At 50.2% G+C, this 23,490-nt stretch overlaps 1 protein-coding gene across 1 annotated transcript in view; it reads left to right on the forward strand.

Annotated features, from left to right (window-relative positions):
- Positions 1–16,760, forward strand: part of LOC144950163 (transcription initiation factor TFIID subunit 6-like) — a 37,910-nt gene extending 21,150 nt beyond the window's left edge. Inside the window, 8 exon segments of the mRNA XM_078880232.1 lie at positions 565–666; positions 1,641–1,823; positions 5,654–5,728; positions 10,773–10,898; positions 12,176–12,376; positions 12,874–13,065; positions 14,264–14,725; positions 14,727–16,760. Coding sequence (XP_078736358.1) covers positions 565–666; positions 1,641–1,823; positions 5,654–5,728; positions 10,773–10,898; positions 12,176–12,376; positions 12,874–13,065; positions 14,264–14,725; positions 14,727–14,846 — 1,461 coding nt within the window. The 3' untranslated portion in view covers positions 14,847–16,760.
- Positions 16,761–23,490: the final 6,730 nt, after the last annotated feature.

The raw sequence follows: 23,490 nt of genomic DNA on the forward strand, positions 1-23,490 counted from the left end.
CACTACCATTGTCTCTGACACTACCATTGTCTCTGACACTACCGTTGTCTCTGACACTACCATTGTCTCTGACACTACCATTGTCTCTGACACTGCCATTGTCTCTGACACTACCGTTGTCTCTGACACTTCCATTGTCTCTGACACTACCATTGTCTCTGACACTACTACCGTTGTCTCTGACACTGCCATTGTCTCTGACACTACCGTTGTCTCTGACACTTCCATTGTCTCTGACACTACCATTGTCTCTGACACTACCATTGTCTCTGGCACTACCATTGTCTCTGACACTTCCATTGTCTCTGACACTACCATTGTCTCTGACACTACTACCGTTGTCTCTGACACTGCCATTGTCTCTGACACTACCGTTGTCTCTGACACTTCCATTGTCTCTGACACTACCATTGTCTCTGACACTACCATTGTGTCTGACACTACCATTGTCTCTGACACTACCATTGTCTCTGACACTACCATTGTCTCTGACACTACCATTGTCTCTGGCACTACCATTGTCTCTGGCACTGCCGTTGTGAACTACCCCCCCGGCACCTGCAGGTGCGCGTGAACGTCGCTCAGAACAACCTGGCTCTGCTCATCTACCTCATGAGGATGACCAAGGCACTGCTGGACAACCAGACGCTCTACCTGGAGAAATACGTGAGCTCGTGTGAACACCCTCACCCCACCACCCACCACCACCCAGCTCACACACTGCTTCCTCAGTGGGAGATTGGTGAGAGCGGTGCTGGCTTTGGGAATGTGGAATCTGCACCGCTCGGTGGTTCTACGCCGTCCGCGAAGATGGGCGCAGGATGATGTTGCTTTGTGTGTCTGTGGCTCCGTGCGTCAGGCGTGGTGCTGGCCACCCACCCACCCCCTCGTCTGCCACAGTGTGCCGGTCTTCATTGGTGCTACTCGCCAACAGCACTTGCCCCAACAGTCTGTTGAGGCTATGAGGATCTTTGTCTTTGTACGCATGCGTGTTTTACTGCGTTTTGTGAGTGTGTGTCTTTGCATACTTCAACAGCCTTTGAACGGCAACACCGGAGATCTTTGTGTTTGTATGTCTGTGCGTGTCTGTGCGTGTCTGTGCGTGTGTAGCAAAGTGTTTAGTGCGCTCCACTACGAACCCGGCATCCCAAGTTCGATTCCTGCTCATGGCCGCCAATACCAGTGACGATTTTCTGAATCGATCCTGGGCCTCCCCCTAGGTCGACTCGGCCTCAAATGAGTAGCCGGTGCGGTGTGTAAACATCGCCACTAGGGAGACAAAGGCGGCTGGGCGTGGTTCTGGCCACCCACCCCCTCGTGTGCCTTGCCGGCCTTCATAGGTGCTGCTCGCTAACAGCACTTGCCCCTACAGTCTGGTACAGGCTACACGGGGGATCTTTTTTTTCTCAAATAATAGCCCAATCAAGTGGCTTATCTCGTGGAAATATATCGCAGCCAAATGCTCTGAACGCACGGTTTTGATTCTAAATGCGGAGATCAAAACCGGAGGACCCAAATACACAGCAGCATGCATCAGCGTCGGACTCGAACCCACGACCTCCTGCATACCAGGTGATCCAGTTACCATCTCACCACCGCGCCGCCCACTCTTTGGTCTTGATGTGTCCCCCGTTGTGCAGCTGCACGAGCTGATCCCCGCGGTGGTGACGTGCATCGTGAGCCGCCAGCTCTGCCTGCGCCCCGACGTGGACAACCACTGGGCCCTGCGCGACTTTGCCGCGCGCCTCATGGCCCAGATCTGCAAGAACTTCAGCTCTACGACGAACAACATCCAGTCCCGCTCGACCAAGACCTTCGTGAAGGTGCTCATTGCCTCCTTTGCTGTCTCCGTTGCACTCCGTGGACCCGGCAGAGGCCTCACGCTCTTACAGTACCGGGAGAGAACATATAAACTCCACGCACTCACACACTCTGTAGGACAGGGGGAGATCATACAAACTCCACGCACTCACACACTCTGTAGGACAGGGAGAGATCATACAAACTCCACTCACTCACTCACACACTGTAGAACAGGGAGAGATCATACAAACTCCACTCACTCACTCTGTAGAACAGGGAGAGATCATACAAACTCCACTCACTCACTCACACACTGTAGAACAGGGAGAGATCATACAAACTCCACTCACTCATACCTTGAAGAACAGGGGGAGATCATACAAACTCCACGCACTCACACACTCTGTAGGACAGGGGTAGATCATACAAACTCCACTCACTCTCGCACTCTTGCAGTACCGGGAGAGATCATACAAACTCCACTCACTCTCACTCTGTAGGACAGGGGGATATCATACAAACTCCACTCACTCAATCACTGTGTAGAACAGGGGGAGATCATACAAACTCCACTCACTCACTCTCACTCTGTAGAACAGGAGGAGATCATACAAACTCCACTCACTCACACTCTGTAGGACAGGGGGAGATCATACAAACTCCACTCACTCACACTCTGTAGAACAGGGGGAGATCATACAAACTCCACTCACTCACTCTGTAGAACAGGGGGAGATCATACAAACTCCACTCTCTCACTCTCACTCTGTAGAACAGGGGGAGATCATACAAACTCCACTCTCTCACTCTCACTCTGTAGAACAGGGGGATAACATACAAACTACACTCACTCACTCTTGCAGTACCGGGAGAGAACATACAAACTCCACGCACTCACACACTCTGTAGGACAGGGGTAGATCATACAAACTCCACTCACTCTCGCACTCTTGCAGTACCGGGAGAGATCATACAAACTCCACTCACTCTCACTCTGTAGGACAGGGGGATATCATACAAACTCCACTCACTCAATCACTGTGTAGAACAGGGGGAGATCATACAAACTCCACTCACTCACTCTCACTCTGTAGAACAGGAGGAGATCATACAAACTCCACTCACTCACACTCTGTAGGACAGGGGGAGATCATACAAACTCCACTCACTCACACTCTGTAGAACAGGGGGAGATCATACAAACTCCACTCACTCACTCTGTAGAACAGGGGGAGATCATACAAACTCCACTCTCTCACTCTCACTCTGTAGAACAGGGGGAGATCATACAAACTCCACTCTCTCACTCTCACTCTGTAGAACAGGGGGATAACATACAAACTACACTCACTCACTCTTGCAGTACCGGGAGAGAACATACAAACTCCACGCACTCACACACACTCTGTAAGACAGGGGGAGATCATACAAACTCCACTCACTCACTCACACTCTGCAGGACAGGGGGAGATCATACAAACTACACTCACTCACTCACACTCTGTAGGACAGGGGGATAACATACAAACTACACTCACTCACTCTCACTCTGTAGAACAGGGGGAGATCATACTAACTCCACTCACTCTCACTCTGTAGAACAGGGGGAGATCACACAAACTCCACTCATTCACTCTGTAGAACAGGGGGAGATCATACAAACTCCACTCACTCACTCACACACTGTAGGACAGGGGGAGATCACACAAACTCCACTCACTCACTCTGTAGAACAGGGGGAGATCATACAAACTCCACGCACTCACACACTCTGTAGGACAGGGGGATAACATACAAACTACACTCACTCACTCTCACTCTGTAGAACAGGGGGAGATCACACGAACTCCACTCACTCTCTCTCACTGTAGAACAGGGGGAGATCATACAAACTCCACTCACTCACTCTGTAGAACAGGGGGAGATCATACAAACTCCACTCACTCACTCTGTAGAACAGGGGGAGATCATACAAACTCCACTCACTCACACTCTGTAGGACAGGGGGAGATCATACAAACTCCACTCACACACTCTGTAGGACAGGGGGAGATCATACAAACTCCACTCACTCACTCTGTAGTACAGGGGGAGATCACACAAACTCCACTCACTCACTCTGTAGAACAGGAGGAGATCACACAAACTCCACTCACTCACACACTCTGTAGAACAGGGGGAGATCACACAAACTCCACTCACTCACACACTCTGTAGAACAGGGGGAGATCATACAAACTCCACGCACTAACTCTCACTCTGTAGAACAGGGGGAGATCATACAAACTCCACTCACTCACACTCTGTAGGACAGGGGGAGATCATACAAACTCCACTCACTCACACTCTGTAGGACAGGGGGAGATCATACAAACTCCACTCACTCATACCCTGCAGGACAGGGGGAGATCATACAAACTCCACGCACTCACACACTCTGTAGAACAGGGGTAAATCATACAAACTCCACTCACTCACACTGTAGGACAGGAGGAGATCATACAAACTCCACTCACTCTGTAGAACAGGGGGAGATCATACAAACTCCACTCACTCGCTCAGCAGAACAGGGGGAGATGACACAAACTCCACTCACTCACACTCTGCAGAACAGGGGGAGATCATACAAACTCCACTTACTCACACACTCTTGCAGTACCGGGGGATAACATACAAACTCCGCTCACTCACACTGCAGTACCGGGGGAGATCATACAAACTCCACGCACTCACACTCTGTAGAACAGGAGGAGATCATACAAACTCCACTCACTCTGTAGAACAGGGGGAGATCATACAAACTCCACTTACTGACACTCTGTAGAACAGGGGGAGATCATACAAACTCCACTTACTCACTCACTCTGTAGAACAGGGGGAGATCATACAAACTCCACTTACTCACACACTCTGTAGAACAGGGGGAGATCATACAAACTCCACTTACTCACACACTCTGTAGAACAGGGGGAGATCATACAAACTCCACTTACTCGCACACTCTTGCAGTACCGGGGGATAAGATACAAACTCCGCTCACTCACTCTGTAGGACAGGGGGAGATCATACAAACTCCACTCACATACTCTGTAGAACAGGGGGAGATAATACAAACTCCACTCACTCTGTAGAACAGGGGGAGATCATACAATCTCCACTTACTCACACTCTGTGGAACAGGGGGAGATCATACAAACTCCACTCACTCACACACTGTAGAGCAGGGGGAGATTACACAAACTACACTCACTCACACACTCTGTAGAGCACGGGGAGATCATACAAACTCCACTCACTCACACCCTGCAGAACGGGGAGATCATACAAACTCTACTCACTCACTCTGTAGAACAGGGGGAGATCATACAAACTCCACTTACTCACTCACTCTGTAGAACAGGGGTAGATCATACAAACTCCACTCACTCACTCACTCTGTAGAACAGGGGTAGATCATACAAACTACACTCACTCTGTAGAACAGGGGGAGATCACACAAACTCCACTCACTCACACTCTGCTGACCACCCACCCCCTCGTGTGCCGTGCCGGTCTTCATCGGTGCTACTCGCCAACAGCACTTGCCCCCACAAGTATGTTAAGGCTACACGGGGGACCTTTGTTAAGTGAGTTAATTTATAAATGCGCAACTCTCGTATCCAAGTACACCAACTGTCTGTGTGTGCATTGCTTGTTGCTAGCGGCGGGGATACAAAGGTGCTCTGCCATCGTGCCGGCCACCCACCCACCCCCTCGTGTGCCATGCTTGCTAGCAACACTTGCCCCAGCAGGCCGTCAGGGCTATACGGGGGGGGGATCTTTTGACTTTGTGTAACTTTGTGTCTCGCAGAGTCTGCACGACGACAAGACGCCGTGGACCACACGCTACGGCTGCATCGCGGGCCTGGCCGAGCTCGGCTTCGACGTGAGCCCCTCCCCCTCAGCCCCCCCCCTCAGCCCCCCCCCTCAACCCCCCCCCTCAACCCCCCCCTCTCCAACCCCCAACCCCCCCACACGCCGCCTCCGCTCCCTCTCGTGACAGTCAGCGGCAGAGGTCGCAACCGGGTACCCGATACCCGGCTACCCGTACCTGGCCGGGTACGGGTACCCGTTTGCGACCCTGGTGCGGCCGGGTACGGGTAGGCCGTGAGTCACCGGTGAGTCACCGTTTGTCACTCATTTCCCAACGTCTTGTCTCTTCTCACAATTCAAGTTCCTAGAATCAACCCACCCGCGCCTGCAACGTGGCTTCATCCCAGAGGTCGCAATCGGGTACCCGATACCCGTACCCTACCCGTACCCGGCCGGGTACGGGTAGGGTACGGGTACGGCCGGTTACGTGTACGGGTACCCGTTTGCGACCCTGGTGCGGCCGGGTACGGGTAAGGAATCAAAACCCGTTTGCGACCTCTGGTCAGTGGCACTCCGGTTGGCCAATGGGAGGTCGTCGCACTGACCCCATTTCTGATGCTGCACCACCGATGGGCACGATTGGCTATGTACAGTGCAACAGATGTTCAACATGCGTACACACATACAACTATACACTACACACTACTATACACTACTATACTATACACTACTATACACTACTATACACTACACTACTGTACACTACACTACTATACACTACTATACTATACACTACTATACACTACTATACACTACACTACTGTACACTACACTACTATACACTACAATATACACTACTATACACTACACACTACTATACACTATACACTACTATACACTACTATACACTACTATACACTACACACTACTATACACTACTATACACTACACTACTATACACTACACACTACTATACACTACACTACTATACACTAATATACACTATACACTACACTACTATACACTACACTACTATACACTACTATACACTACACTACTGTACACTAGACTACTATACACTACTATACACTACTATACACTACTATACACTACACACTATACACTACTATACACTATACACTACTATACACTACACACTACTATACACTACTATACACTACTATACACTATACACTACACTACTATACACTACACTACTATACACTACTATACACTACACTACTATACACTATACACTACTATACACTACTATACACTATATACTACTATACACTACACACTACTATACACTACACACTACTATACACTACACACTACTATACACTATATACTATACACTACTATACACTATACACTACTACACACTATACACTACTATACACTACTATACACTACTATACACTACACACTACTATACACTATACACTACTATACACTACTATACACTACTATACACTACACACTACTATACACTACTATACACTACACTACTATACACTACACACTACTATACACTACACTACTATACACTAATATACACTATACACTACACTACTATACACTACACTACTATACACTACTATACACTACACTACTGTACACTAGACTACTATACACTACTATACACTACTATACACTACTATACACTACACACTATACACTACTATACACTATACACTACTATACACTACACACTACTATACACTACTATACACTACTATACACTATACACTACACTACTATACACTACACTACTATACACTACTATACACTACACTACTATACACTATACACTACTATACACTACTATACACTATATACTACTATACACTACACACTACTATACACTACACACTACTATACACTACACACTACTATACACTATATACTATACACTACTATACACTATACACTACTACACACTATACACTACTATACACTATATACTATACACTACACTACTATACACTATACACTACTATACACTATATACTATACACTACACTACTATACACTACACACTACTATACACTACACACTACTATACACTATATACTATACACTACACTACTATACACTACACACTACTATACACTACACACTACTATACACTATATACTATACACTACACTACTATACACTACACACTACTATACACTACACACTACTATACACTATATACTATACACTACACTACTATACACTATACACTACTATACACTACTATACACTATACACTACTATACACTACACACTACTATACACTATATACCAGAGGTGGGACAAAGTCATTGTTATGCAAGTCCAAGTCGAGTCGCAAGTCATCAAATTCATGACTCGAGTCTGACTCGAGTCCAAGTCACATGACTCGAGTCCACATCTCATAGGTGGGACAAAGTCATTGTTGCTATATACTATACACTACACTACTATACACTATACACTACTATACACTATACACTACACACTACTATACACTACACACTACTATACACTATATACTATACACTACACTACTATACACTACACACTACTATACACTACACACTACTATACACTATATACTATACACTACTATACACTATACACTACTATACACTATACACTACTATACACTACACACTACTATATACTACACACTACTATACACTACACACTACTATACACTATATACTATACACTACACTACTATACACTACTATACACTATACACTACTATACACTACACACTACTATACACTACACACTACTATACACTATATACTATACACTACACTACTATACACTACACACTACTATACACTACACACTACTATACACTACACACTACTATACACTATACACTACTATACACTACTATACACTATACACTACTATACACTACACACTACTATACACTACACACTACTATACACTACACACTACTATACACTATATACTATACACTACACTACTATACACTATACACTACTATACACTACTATACACTACTATACACTACTATACACATTACACTACTATACACTATACACTACTATACACTACACACTACTATACACTACACACTACTATACACTATACACTACTATACACTACACACTACTATACACTATATACTATACACTACACTACTATACACTACTATACACTACTATACACTACACTACTATACACTATACACTACTATACACATTACACTACTATACACTACTATACACTACACACTACTATACACTACACTACTATACACTATACACTACTATACACATTACACTACTATACACTACTATACACTACACACTACTATACACTACACTACTATACACTATACACTACTATACACATTACACTACTATACACTAATATACACTATACACCAGAGGTGGGACAAAGTCATTGTTATGCAAGTCCAAGTCGAGTCGCAAGTCATCAAATTCATGACTCGAGTCTGACTCGAGTCCAAGTCACATGACTCGAGTCCACACCTCTGCTATACACTACACTACTATACACTACACTACTATACACTACACACTACTATACACTACACACTACTATACACTACACTACTATACACTACACTACTATACACTATACACTACTATACATTACACTACTATACACTACTATACACTACTATACACTACTATACACTACTATACACATTACACTACTATACACTATACACTACTATACACTACACACTACTATACACTACACACTACTATACACTACTATACACTACACACTACTATACACTATATACTATACACTACACTACTATACACTACTATACACTACTATACACTACTATACACTACTATACACTACTATACACTACACTACTATACACTACTATACACATTACACTACTATACACTACTATACACTACACACTACTATACACTACACTACTATACACTATACACTACTATACACATTACACTACTATACACTACTATACACTACACACTACTATACACTACACTACTATACACTATACACTACTATACACATTACACTACTATACACTAATATACACTATACACTACACTACTATACACTACACACTACTATACACTACACACTACTATACACTACACACTACTATACACTACTATACACTATACACTACTATACACTTCCCGCTCATGGCCAACACCAGTGACGATTATTTGACCCGATCCTAGGCCTCGCCTAGGTCGTCTCAACAGCCTCACTTGAGTAGCTGGTGCGGTGTGTAGTAAACATCACCAATACACACTACACTACTATACACTACACTATACTACTATACACTACTATACACTACACTATACTACTATACACTACTATACACTACACTATACTACTATACACTACTATACACTACACTATACTACTATACACTACTATACACTACACTATACTACTATACACTACACTACTATACACTATACACTACTATACACTACTATACTATACAATACACATTACTATACACTACTATACTATACAATACACATTACTATACACTACTATACTATACAATACACACTACTATACACTACTATACTATACAATACACATTACTATACACTACTATACTATACAATACACATTACTATACACTACTAAACTATACAATACACACTACTATACACTACTATACTATACAATACACACTACTATACACTACTATACTATACAATACACACTACTATACACTACTATACTATACAATACACATTACTATACACTACTATACAATACAATACACATTACTATACACTACTATACTATACAATACACACTACTATACACTACTATACTATACAATACACACTACTATACACTACTATACTATACAATACACACTACTATACACTACTATACTATACAATACACATTACTATACACTACACACTACTGTCGTCTCAACAGCTTCACGTGAGTAGCTGGTGCGGTGTGTAGTGAACATCGCCACTGGGGAGACAAAGGCGGCCGTGCGTGGTGCTGGTCTCCCGCCCCCTCGTGCGCCGTGCCGGCCTTCGCCGGTGCCGCTACTCGCTAACGGCACTTGCCCCAACGGCCTCCTTGTCCGCGTGCGCACGCAGGTGATCAAGACGCTCGTCATCCCGCGTCTCCCCGCCGAGGGCGACCGCATCCGGCAGGTGCTGGAGGGCCCAGTGATCAGCAACATCGACAAGATCGGGGCACAGCACGTGCAGACGCTGCTGCTGGTCAGACGAGCGTGTGTGTGCGTGTGTGTGTGTGTGTGCTTGTGTGTGTGTGTGTGCGCGTGTGTGTGTGCACACACGCGGAGCGCCGGGTGGCTAAAGCACAGCAAGTTGGTACAGTAGGGGGCACAGGTGGCGCATCAGCCAGTCATCTCGGTCATCTCAGTCAGTCGACCCGTGGCACCTGCTGGGTCTGCCCCGTGACCTCCTGCCAGCGGGCGTTCGACACTTCACGTGGCCTCAAGGTGCACTTGGCCTGGCACAAGCGTCGTGGTGACGTCACCGCCACTTAGTGGCGAATGGCGGTTGTTGTGTGTATGTGTGTGGCGGTGGTGGTGTGAGGGGCGGTAGTTGTGGGGAGCGGTGGTGTAGCGGTTAGCGCGCTGCGCTATGAACCTGGCGATCCGGGTTCGATTCCCACTCACGGCCAACACCAGTGACGATTATCTGAACCGGTCCTGGGCGTCCCCTAGGTCGACTCGGCCTGAAATGAGTACCTGGTGCGGTGAGTAAACATCGCCACTGGGGAGACAAAGGCGGTCGGGCGTGGTGCTGGCCACCCACCCCCTCGTGTGCCGTGCCGGCCTTCATAAGTGCTCGCTAACAGCACTTGCCCCTATACAATTTTTATTGTTTTATATTTATATTATCTTATTATTTCCCTTCTACGTGACTTTACCGAAAGAACCAAGAATATAATACCTATAGTCTGTTAAGGCTATACGGGGGATCTTTGTTGTGAGAGGCGGTAGTGGATGATGATGATGGTGGTGTGGTGTCGGTGGTACAGTGGTGTGGTGTTGGTGGTACAGTGGTGTGGTGTTGGTGGTACAGTGGTGTGGTGTTGGTGGTACAGTGGTGTGGTGTTGGTGCTACAGCGGTGTCGTATTGGTGGTACAGCAGTGTCGTATTGGTGGTACAGCAGTGTCGTATTGGTGGTACAGCAGTGTGGTGTTGGTGGTACAGCGGTGTGGTGTTGGTGGTACAGCGGTGTGGTGTTGGTGGTACAGCGGTGTGGTGTTGGTGGTACAGCGGTGTGGTGTGGTGTTGGTGGTACAGCGGTGTGGTGTGGTGTTGGTGGTACAGCGGTGTGGTGTTGGTGGTACAGCGGTGTGGTGTTGGTGGTGTGGTGTTGGTGGTACAGCGGTGTGGTGTTGGTGGTACAGCGGTGTGGTGTTGGTGGTGTGGTGTTGGTGGTACAGCGGTGTGGTGTTGGTGGTACAGCGGTGTGGTGTTGGTGGTACAGCGGTGGTGACGCGGCTGCGCTTTGTGATCAACAGAAGCACTGCGCGCCGGTGCTGGTCAAGCTGCGTCCGGGCCCCGACAGCGCCGAGGCCTACAAGGCGGATTATGGGCACCTGGGCCCCCTGCTGTGCACCCACGTCACCAAGGCCCGCGTGCAGGTCAGCTCCTCCTCCTCCTCAATCACCGCTCAGGGCCTGCAGCTCAACCGCCCCACGCTCACCTTCACTCACCCACAGGTGAGCAGCTTCAAACTCACCACCATCACCTCAGTCCCTCCGTCGTAACCCCGACAACCGCCCCACGCTCACCTTCACTCACCGGCAGGTGAGCGGCTTCAAACTCACCACCTCAGTCCCTCCGTCGTAACCCCGACAACCGCCCCACGCTCACCTTCACTCACCGGCAGGTGAGCGGCTTCAAACTCACCACCTCAGTCCCTCCGTCGTAACCCCGACAACCGCCCCACGCTCACCTTCACTCACCGGCAGGTGAGCGGCTTCAAACTCACCACCTCAGTCCCTCCGTCGTAACCCCAACAACCGCCACGCGCTCACCTTCACTCACCGCCATCACGTGAACAGCACTGTACTCGGCTGAAGCCCGCCACCACTTAACTCGCCTGCAAGTTGTGACGCTGTATGGACGACGACGACGACGATGGGTAGTTTGATCACGACGACGATGTGTTGATGACGACGACGTTGCTGACGTTGCTTCCGTGCCCACCCCCCAGGTGCGTGGCGCCATCGGTGCCCCTCACTCGCTCGCGAGCCCCCAGACGGCGCTGCCCCCTCGCTCCTCCACCATCATCAAGGTGCCAGGCTCAGGGGGGGGGCTCTATTCCACGTCCCTGCAGGGGGGCAGCGACGCGTCTGGGCTGCCCCCCAAGTTCATCGTCGTGTCGGCCCCCACCGGCCCCACACAGGTGATCCCACACACAGACACACACAGACACACACAGACACACACACAGAGACACGTGTACACACAGACACACACACAGAGACACGTCTACACACAGACACACACAGACACACACAGACACGTGTACACGCAGACACACACACACAGACACACAGACACACGTGTACACACACACACAGATACACACACAGAGACACGTGTACACACAGACACACACAGACACACACAGACACACGTGTACACACAGACACGCGTACACACAGACACACACAGACACACGTCTACACACAGACACACGTGTGCACACAGACGCACGTGTGCACACAGACACACGTGTACACACACACAGACACACACAGACGCACGTGTACACACAGACACACGTGTACACACAGACACACACAGACGCACGTGTGCACATAGACACACATGTACACACAGACACACGTGTGCACACAGACACACACAGACACACGTGTGCACACAGACACACACAGACGCATGTGTGCACATAGACACACATGTACACACAGACACACGTGTGCACACAGACGCACACAGACACACACAGACACACGTGTACACACAGACACACACAGACACGTGTGCACACAGACACACAGACACGTGTGCACACAGACAACAAAGGCAAAATCCCCTTTATAGCCTTCACAGACTGTTGGGGCAAGTGCTGTTAGCGAGCAGCACCTATGAAGGCCGGCACGGCACACGAGGGGGGTGGGTGGCCAGCACCACGCCCGGCCGCCTTTGTCTCCCCAGTGCTCGTGTTTACACACCACCGCACCAGGTACTCATTTGAAGCTAAGTCGACCTAGGGGAGGGCCCAGGACCAAGCGAGACTCTCACGCGTACGCACACAAAGACAAAGATCCCCCGTGATAGCCTTAAGAGACTGTTGGGGCAAGTGCTGTTAGCACACATGCACACAAACACACTCGATAATGTTGATGTTTTTGCTGCTATTGGCCATGTTTAAATTAGGACGATGATGATGATCTATTGAAGATGATAGAATAATGACGACGTTGATGATGTTGCTACGCGCACGAAAAAACAAAGGCAATGATCTCCCATATAGCCTTAATCGACTGTTGGGGCAAGTGCTGTTAGCGAGCACCCACGCAGACAAACGCTCCTCCACCGCGGAAAAAAAAACCTCCCGGCTTCTCCCCACGCAGATCCTGCCGATGTCCTCCTCCACCTCGTCGCCCTCCTCCACCTCGTCGCCCGCCACCGCCTCCTCGCTGTCCTCGTCCCTGTCGGCCACGATGGCCACGGCCGGCGGCACGCCCACCGTGGTGAAGCTGCTCGCGCCCAGCCAGAAGTTGGCGCCGGGCATCACCGTCTCGGTGATGCCCTCCTCCTCCTCGTCCTCCTCGTCCTCCTCGTCGCCCTCCTCCTCGTCGCTCGACGTGACCGGCAAGCCGGTGACGCCGACGCCGGCGGGGGCGTCGTCCTCGCTGGGCGCCGGCGTCGCGGCGAGGAGCGTCGCCGGCGGCGTGCCGCAGCTCATCGCCGTCAAGCAGGAGGGCGTCGACGGCCAGCCCATGGTGGTGCTGCGCAAGCCGGGCACGCCGGGACCAGCAGCAGGAGCAGCAGGAGGAGCCACGAACAACGCCGTGACGGTGACGGTGGCGGGGGGTGGCGGCCGCTGCCGTTGGCGGTGCCGTTGGTGGTGTCGGCACGGCTTCGGGGACGGCGCCTGGTGGGACGGGCTCAGCGGTGCCCAAACCGGAGCCCGGGACCACGGGCTCGGCTTAGCCCGGGCTACTGCCGTGGTGGTGGTGGCGGTAGCAGAGGAGTCGAAATGATAGTGATGGTGTCTGGATCGTAGTAGTGCTGAATTATCTAAAGCAGTGGATTTACACCCACCCCCACCCACCCCCAGTCCATAGCTACGCGCACTGCCGGATAGCGTCCCACCCCCCCCGCCTCCCCCACCACAAGGGTGGTACTGCTGGTTCACACAGCCGCACGTATGCTTGTGTGTATGTTGAAATTGTTCATGTTTGTGTATGAACGGTGACATTATTTAGCGCCGAGCGTAGCCAACGGCGCTTAACGGAGGTGCGGGAAAGTGGCCAGCGGCCAGTCGCATGCAAAACTCTTCAATTAACGTCGACGATGAACTGACCGTGGCTTTAGCGAGAATCCTATGGAGTTGGTGCATTCGCTAAAAAAAAAAACATTTTACTGTTTTTACTTCACCAGCTAAGGCCCACTAGCGCTTTCTCAGCAGCGACCCGGCGGCAAATGATAGCTCAGCCAAGTGGCTTATCGCGTGGAAAATACTCTGAACGCGGGATGTTGATTCTAAATGTGGAGGGGAAAAGCGGAGGATCCAGAGGAAAATCTGCGTGACGACGGGGAGAGAGAGAGAGACGCAAACTCCAAATATACAGCAGCAGGCGTCGTCAGGGTTGGGATCGAGCCCACGACCTCCTGTATACCAGGCGAGGTGGTTAACATCTCCTAGCCACCGTGGTGATGATGAGAGAGAGACACGCAAACTCCAAATATACAGCAGCAGGCGTCGTCAGGGTTGGGATCGAACCCACAACCTCCTGCACACCAGGCGAGGTAGTTAACATCTCCTAGCCACCGTGATGATGATGAGAGAGAGAGACGCAAACTCCAAATATACAGCAGCAGGCGTCGTCAGGGTTGGGATCGAACCCACGACCTCCTGCACACCAGGCGAGGTAGTTAACATCTTGCCACCGTGGTGCCCTTGTTGAACAATTCATTGCGTCACATGTGGAGCGGTGTGTGTTTCATTGTTGGGGGGGTGGAGGGAGGTTGTTAAATGTTCCAAGGATAAATCACAGGCATAGTGGGTGCGGAACGGAGTGCATTCTGGAGCTCGTCAACGGGGGAGATGGAGCGATGGAATCGGCACGTGGGTTGGCGGCCCGGTGGGGAGGCCTTCATCCAGCGGTGAATTGATCACGGCTGAGGATCATGGCAATGACGGCAAATATGTTGTACGTACGTTGACCTTCTTTCGCATCGGAGGTTGTGGGGGAAGGACAACGGAGGATGACATTTTGACACGTGTGGCGACGAGAGGTTGTTTTATATTCTTGGTTCTTTCGGTAAAGTCACGTAGAAGGGAAATAACCAAGAATATGAATCCCTGCAGTCGCCAAAGCTTTAAATCGAAAGAGGTTGTTTGTTTCAAAAGTGCAAATTTGTGGAGAATGATTTTTAAACGATTGTGGAGTTTTAGGAGCGGTGGTTTAGGATCACGGGAAATGACGCGCGCGTCCCGGGAGCCCGGGGAAATCCCACCGCGCTGTATACGAGTGGGTGACGATGAAAAGCGCCACACGGATGGATACAAGAATCCAAAATCTGTTACCGCAGATTGCTGAGCACCCTTCTGAGTCACGGATTGTTTTTAAGGCGCAAAATAAAGTTATTTCCAGAAGCAAGAATCATCTGTGGAGTAGTGATAGTGATGGTTTACGAGCCTTGGTCGATCCACTGCTAGATGAAGGCAGCGGTAGCCATACTTCACCGCGCTGGTCAGTGCTGGCAGGAGAATGGTGAGAGGTGGGTTCCCAGGACCGGTTCGGTTGGCCAGGATCACTATCAGCATTTCGCTTGGGAGATCATCTCTGCCCGGTGCCTTTCCTGGTCTCAGACTCCAGATCGCCTTCAGTACTTCCTCAACAGATGGCACCTCAGCCAGCCACTTACATTGGGTGACCTCTTCCAATATTTGAGGCACCGCAGCCTCAGCAAGGGTTATCCCCACTTTGTGCCATGATGTTTTCCTGGCTGAGGGATTTCCCCTCCCCCAGGACCTCACAGAAATGCTCAGCAAATCTGCCAACCTGTTCCTGGGGGTCTAAGATTGGATCACCGTTTTTTCCCCTAATGATGGTAATAGGTGTGGCGCTGCAGGTTACTTTTTGGGGGCACGGATGGCCGGGATTGAGTTCAAAGTCAGCGGGTTCGGAGCGCGAGGCGCTAACCACTGCGCCACTGCTCTGTGTCTCGCGCGTAACTGACACGTGACGATCATGTGATGTTTTATTAAAGTTGTTTCTTTACACGCGTGGTGACATTTCCGTTTGTAAGTCGGAAGCGATTGTTTGTGATTGGTCGAAATGCAGGTGGCGGTCTCTGGTTTACTGCGGTCCACATTCGCAACGTTTATGTACCGCCATCGTGGATCGATTTACGACGCAGAAACTTGATTTTACGACGCATCTTCCGACGCGTCTCTGATGTGACTTTGGTGTTGAGCATTTGTTATTCTCGAGTGTTTGTGTAGATGTTTACCTAATAAATCCTGTTAAATACGGCCAATGCAAGGAAAAAAAACACATCAGCAATTGATGTTTTTACTGTCTATGGGAAAAAAATAGGGGTCTAGTTCTATGATGATCTGATTTATGACGACGGCTTTTCCATGAACGCATTGTAACGTAACAGCGGGGGCCGCCTGTATCATGCAACTGGTGCATGCTGATGAAGTTGGTGGTGATGGGGGTGAAGGTGGTGATGATGGGATGATAAAGATGTGGATTCGTGAGGCCTTCGATAGCTGCACAGATACAATTGGAGGCTGATTGATGCCCGGGTGCGGTCAAGGAATGGCTCCCTATTGGTCAACCATGTTATGTTTGCCGATCTGGTGATTGCTGCTCACTCATAGGAGGAGTTGGAGGCGCTGTTGCTGAACCTGGAGCGTGCCACTAACCATCAGCCCCACAAAAACTAAGCACCTGCCTGGGTATTCTGTACCATCGGACACTCCACCCCCACAACTCCCAATCGGTGATGGGGCAGTTGTGGGGAGAGCGGAGAGTTTCCCATACCTGGGCAGTGTGCTCATGACAGGCTCCGGTTTGACAGGAGAGGTCTCACTCCGAATCAGTCGAGCGGCATTATCTTTTCTTTGCCTGCGTAACGCTGTGTGGAAGCTACCTGGTCTCGCTCCGCACGAAGCTTCAGGTCTTCTCAGCCACGGTCATGCCCTCCTCTACACTTACGAAACGTGGACCCCCTGAATGGAACATCTTCGCCGGTTAGAAACATTTAGGCTGGTCAGCCTACGATCCATCGTGGGTTTAACCAGGCTGGATTGTGTGAGTCAATAAATAGTATTTCTGTGAGTGAGCAATGCCGATTGAAGGGCCGATGCAGAACTCGAGGGGTGGTGTGGCCAGAACCAAGTGGCAGAGGTCGCAAACGGGTTTTGATTCCTTACCCGTACCCGGCCGCACCAGGGTCGCAAACGGGTACCCGTACCCGACCGTACCCTACCCGTACCCGGCTGGGTGGGGGCACGGACGTGTGGGAGCACGGACGGGTGGGGGCACGGACGGGTCGGTGGCTTAGTCGGGTGGTGGCACGGATGGGTGGGGGTCTGGTTGGGTGGGGGTCTGGATGGGTGGGGGGGGGCCTGGACAAGTGGGGGCCTCCAGCTGTTGCCTGGAAGTGAATGATGATCGAATTCATGATGATAGCAAGCAGCTGCTTATGTGCATCGGAGAAGTGTTCTGGATGGCTGCGGGTGCAGCTGGTAGTGGGTGGGATGAGGAAGCGGTGTGTTTGCTACCGCGTGGCCGTGCATCGTCAAACTCAGCACGACCTCCACAACAACTGCAGAGACGTATTAAAGAGTTTGCGCAGAAAGTGCCACGTTCTTTTGCGCCTGATTTTCGGTTGGGATCCTCTTCCTTTGAGAATCATCGTGACATCCTATCAAGGCGTCAGCAACCGGTTCCTCTTTCGGCCCGCAAGGGTCATCGGTGTCTGCTGCTGCTGATACCCCGTCATCTACAGGTGTTGGAGAGCATCTTTTGGGGGGAGTCACTAATCTGGGTCCCAACTGGAAAAAAAGAACACTTCGTAAAATAACGAAATTAACAGAGAGACTGTTGTACCATAACAGAGGTGGTTTGGGTTGGATCGCGTGAATGTGTCGTAAAACCCGCCACCACCCAACACAGCCAATTATTAGAGTTTTCATGTCAACAAAACATGGCAATTAGTTACCGGTTCAACACACCGATATGTTTGAGAGTAAACCCACCACATTTACAATTCCGCTACCAAGATGTTTCACTGATGAAACTGGTGGTTGAATCGTAACAAATGTCATGGGCATTTAAATACAGTACATTGTTGTGTTCTTCCAAACCGTTCGATTTAAGAACGGGTCTCAGAAAAGAATTGTGTTTCTCAGCCGAGGACTTCCTATTATACATTTGTAGTGTCGGTGTGTGCGTTTCTTCTGCTCGGGGCTTGTGTGCGAGTGGCGTGCGTCGCACACACACTCAGTCGAAGACGAGGTGGTCGCAGGAGGCACCGTCGTCTTATTGTTGTTGAGTTCACGCCACCACTAGTGCCCCCTCTCCCTCGTCACCACGCTGCGGCACGACCCGTCCCACACACGACCCTGTCCGCGTTGCACCGACGGCGTCGACCGAGACAGCCAACCGCTGTCCGCCGCGCAATGATCGGGCGGCAGCGACGAGGGCGGCGATGAGACGAGTTCACTCCCAGAACCGGCAGCCCGGAGCTCCCCGCTCTCCGCTGCTTTTATTCCCCTCGGCACGGCTTGGCTCTGCCCTGGCCCCACTTGGCTCTGCCCTGGCCCCACTTGGCTCCGCCCTGACCCCACTTGGCTCCGCCCTGACCACGCTTGGCTCCACCCTCGCCCCGCTTGGCTCCGCCCTGACCCCACTTGGCTCCGCCCTGACCACGCTTGGCTCTGCCCTCGCCCCGCTTGGCTTCGCCCTGGCCCCACTTGGCTCCGCCCTGACCCGCTTGGCTCCGCCCTGACCACGCTTGGCTCCGCCCTCGCCACGCTTGGCTCCGCCCTAGCCACGCTTGGCTCCGCCCTGGCCCCGCTTGGCTCTGCCCTGACCACGCTTGGCTCCGCCCTGGCCCCACTTGGCTCCGCCCTGACCACGCTTGGCTCCACCCTCACCACGCTTGGCTCCGCCCTCGCCACGCTTGGCTCCGCCCTGGCCCCACTTGGCTCTGCCCTCACCACACTTGGCTCCGCCCTGGCCACGCTTGGCTCCGCCCTGGCCCCACTTGGCTCTGCCCTGGCCCCACTTGGCTCCGCCCTCACCACGCTTGGCTCCGCCCTCACCACGCTTGGCTCCGCCCTGGCCACGCTTGGCTCCGCCCTCACCACGCTTGGCTCCGCCCTGGCCACGCCTCCTCCCTTCTCGAACCCTCCAGAGGGTTCCAGGGGCCTCCCCACGAGGTCTATCACGACCCTTGCCCCAGTTCCTCCGCCCTGCCGGCACACACACACCGTGTGTATGCTCAGCAGCGTGTGCGCTAAGTGTCCACCTGCAGTTGCAGCTGCTGTACAACAGGCAGCGCTATGTCACTTCACATTTAACCCAGGCCTATCACCACCACCATGATCACCACCACCATGATCACCACCACCATGATCACCACCACCATGATCACCACCACCATGATCACCACCACCATGATCACCACCACCATGATCACCACCACCATGATCACCACCACCAAGATCACCACCATTGTCATCACCACCATCACTCTCACAACTTCCATTATTAAAACTATCATCACCATCATCATCACCATTGCTATCACCACGAATATCACAATCTCCACCAACACTATCACCACTATTATATAATTATCACCAACACTATCATCACTATCACCACCACTATCATCACCACAACTATCACCAACACCACTATCGCCATCACCATTATCACCACCACTCATCACCACTACTATCATCACCGCCATTACCACCACTATCACTACTATCACCACCATCCCTATAATCACAACTATCACCACCACCACTATCATAACCACCATCACCAATACCATCACCACCGCTATCAGTACCACCACTAAATCATAACCACTGTGACCACTACCACTATTATCACAACCACTATCACCACCAAAACCACCACGATCACCACCACCAATATCATCACCACTATCACAACCACCATCACCACAACCACGGCTAGCACTATCACCACCACCACTATCACAACCACCATCACCACCACCACGACCACCACCACAATCACCACCACCACGACCACCATCACCACCACCACGATCACCACCACCACGATCACAACCACGACCACCACGATCACCACCACGATCACAACCACGACCACCACCATCACCACCACCACGATCACCACCACCTCGCAAAGTCACCGCGTCACATGGCAACATCCCCCTACTGTACTCGCCTTACTTTGTGCAGCTCGTGTACCGTTGGTAGCGCAACCATCATTAAAACACAATAAGTAATATTTAAAAATACTTTTGTACAAACACGCTTTAATGAAATGTACCGTACTGGTAATGGAAGAACTCCACGACTCCAGGAAGTGACCCCGAAGCTTGCCACAACGTAAGGGGCCGTGGTGATTTACAGCCAACGTCAGTTGAGCGTGGACAATTAGACCCAAGCCGAAACATAACATATAAAAAAGAATGTTTAAAAATATTTATGTTTTATTGTCATCAGTATGACATAAGTATACGAAGTTTGTAGTCGATACCATATTTGGAAGTGGGCAAAAATTGAGTTACAAGATTTGAGGATACAACAACAAGAGAGTGAGTTAATAGAAAGCGTGTAAAAAGATGGTTTATAAAAAAATATTTTATTTTTAGTGATAGAATATAGTATTGTCATCAGTAAGACATAAGTATACCAAGTTTGCAGTCGATACCACATTGGGAAGTGAGCAAAATTTTAGTTACAAGATTTGAGGATACGACAACAACAACAGAGAGAGTGAGTTAATAGAAAGCGTGGTAATACTGGTAGGAATGAAGTGGACCAGACCACCAATAGATTATACCGTCCGTCCGTCCGTCCGTCCGTCCGTCCGTCCGTCCGTCCGTCCGTCCGTCCGTCCGTCCGTCCGTCCGTCCGTCCGTCCGTCCGTCCGTCCGTCCGTCCGTCCGTCCGTCCGTCCGTCCGTCCGTGTATCAACATCGCCCCACACTGCAAACACTTGGCATGACCCTGCCCGACAAGATGGCCGCCCGCTCCCCCTGCGATCTGTGAATTAAACAAGATGGCCGTCGCTTCCGGCGCCTCACGGCGAAACTTTTTGATCGACTGACTCTGGGCGAACTCATTTATTCTGGTGGGTGAACAGTGGCGGGGAGGGCTGGAGGAGGAATTGATGATAAAAACAAACTTGCACCATCGTTACAGCTGCCGCGACGAGAGATGTGGGAGGAGAAGCGGCGACCGCTGCCTTGCAGGTGAGAGGTGCGTGTGTGTGAGCGTGCGTGCGTGTGTGTATGTGTGTGCGTGTGTGTGTGCGTGTGTGTATGTGTGTGCGTGTGTGTATGTGTGTGCGTGTGTGTGTGCGTGTGTATGCGCGTGTGCGTGTGTGTTTGCGTGCGTGCGTGTGTGTGCGTGTGTATGCGCGTGTGTGTGCGTGTCTGTGTGTGCGTGTGTGCGTGCGTGTGTGTATATGTGTGACTGTGTGTGTGCGTGCGTGCGTGTCCGGCCCACTCGAGCGGCGTGATGAATGGGCGCTATTGGGCTTCGGATCGTTATTCACGGCGAACTGGAAGCGTAGCAACACAACTTCATTACGTGTGCGTGTGCGTGCGTGCATGTGTGTGTACGTGTGTGTGTGTGCGTGCGGTGTGTGTGCGTGTGTGTGTGCGTGTGTACGTGTATGTGTGTGTGTGTGCGTGTGTGTGTGTGCGTGTGTGTGTGTGCGTGTGTGTGCGGTCGATATCCCTGTACCGGTATTAGTATTATTCCTACCAGCCCACCCCGCAGGGTCCTGTTAATAAAAACAGACTAATAATTGCCCAGAGCGCGGTGTTTTTAAGAAATACCTGGGGCAGATCTCACCACACTGCTCACCACACTCGCTCACCACACTCGCTCACCACGTGTGTGTATTGTAAGGTGATATTATTAATCCAGACTGTGATTAATACCAATGCCGAGTTAAATTCACCGTGTGGTCTGTTCATCGTTTATTGAACCATCATTTTTCTAGCGTCCGATGTCCTATTTGAAGCACCAGTTGAAAGTCGGCTGAGATCCACCGCATCTCTTGAACAAGATCACATTTATACTGGTAGGCATAAAAGAAAATTAAAAATAAATATATAAAACCATCTTTTTTACGTCTCTAATTGTCCACGCTCAACTCACGTTGCCTGTAAATCACCACGTGGTCCCTGACGTCACGGCAAGCCTCGGGGGATGTGGAAGGAGGGGGGAGGGGCGATGGGGGAAGGGGGAGGGGCAGCTCGGACAGTGCATTTCATTAATTTTAAAAGAAGTTTTCTTAAACTCGAACTTATTCACTTTCCTCTTAACCGCGTGAACGTTTTTGTTCACTCCGTGCCCCGGGGCATGCGTTCA

The sequence above is a fragment of the Lampetra fluviatilis genome, chromosome 56, assembly GCF_964198595.1.
Source record: "Lampetra fluviatilis chromosome 56, kcLamFluv1.1, whole genome shotgun sequence".
In the NCBI taxonomy this organism is placed as follows: domain Eukaryota; kingdom Metazoa; phylum Chordata; class Hyperoartia; order Petromyzontiformes; family Petromyzontidae; genus Lampetra; species Lampetra fluviatilis.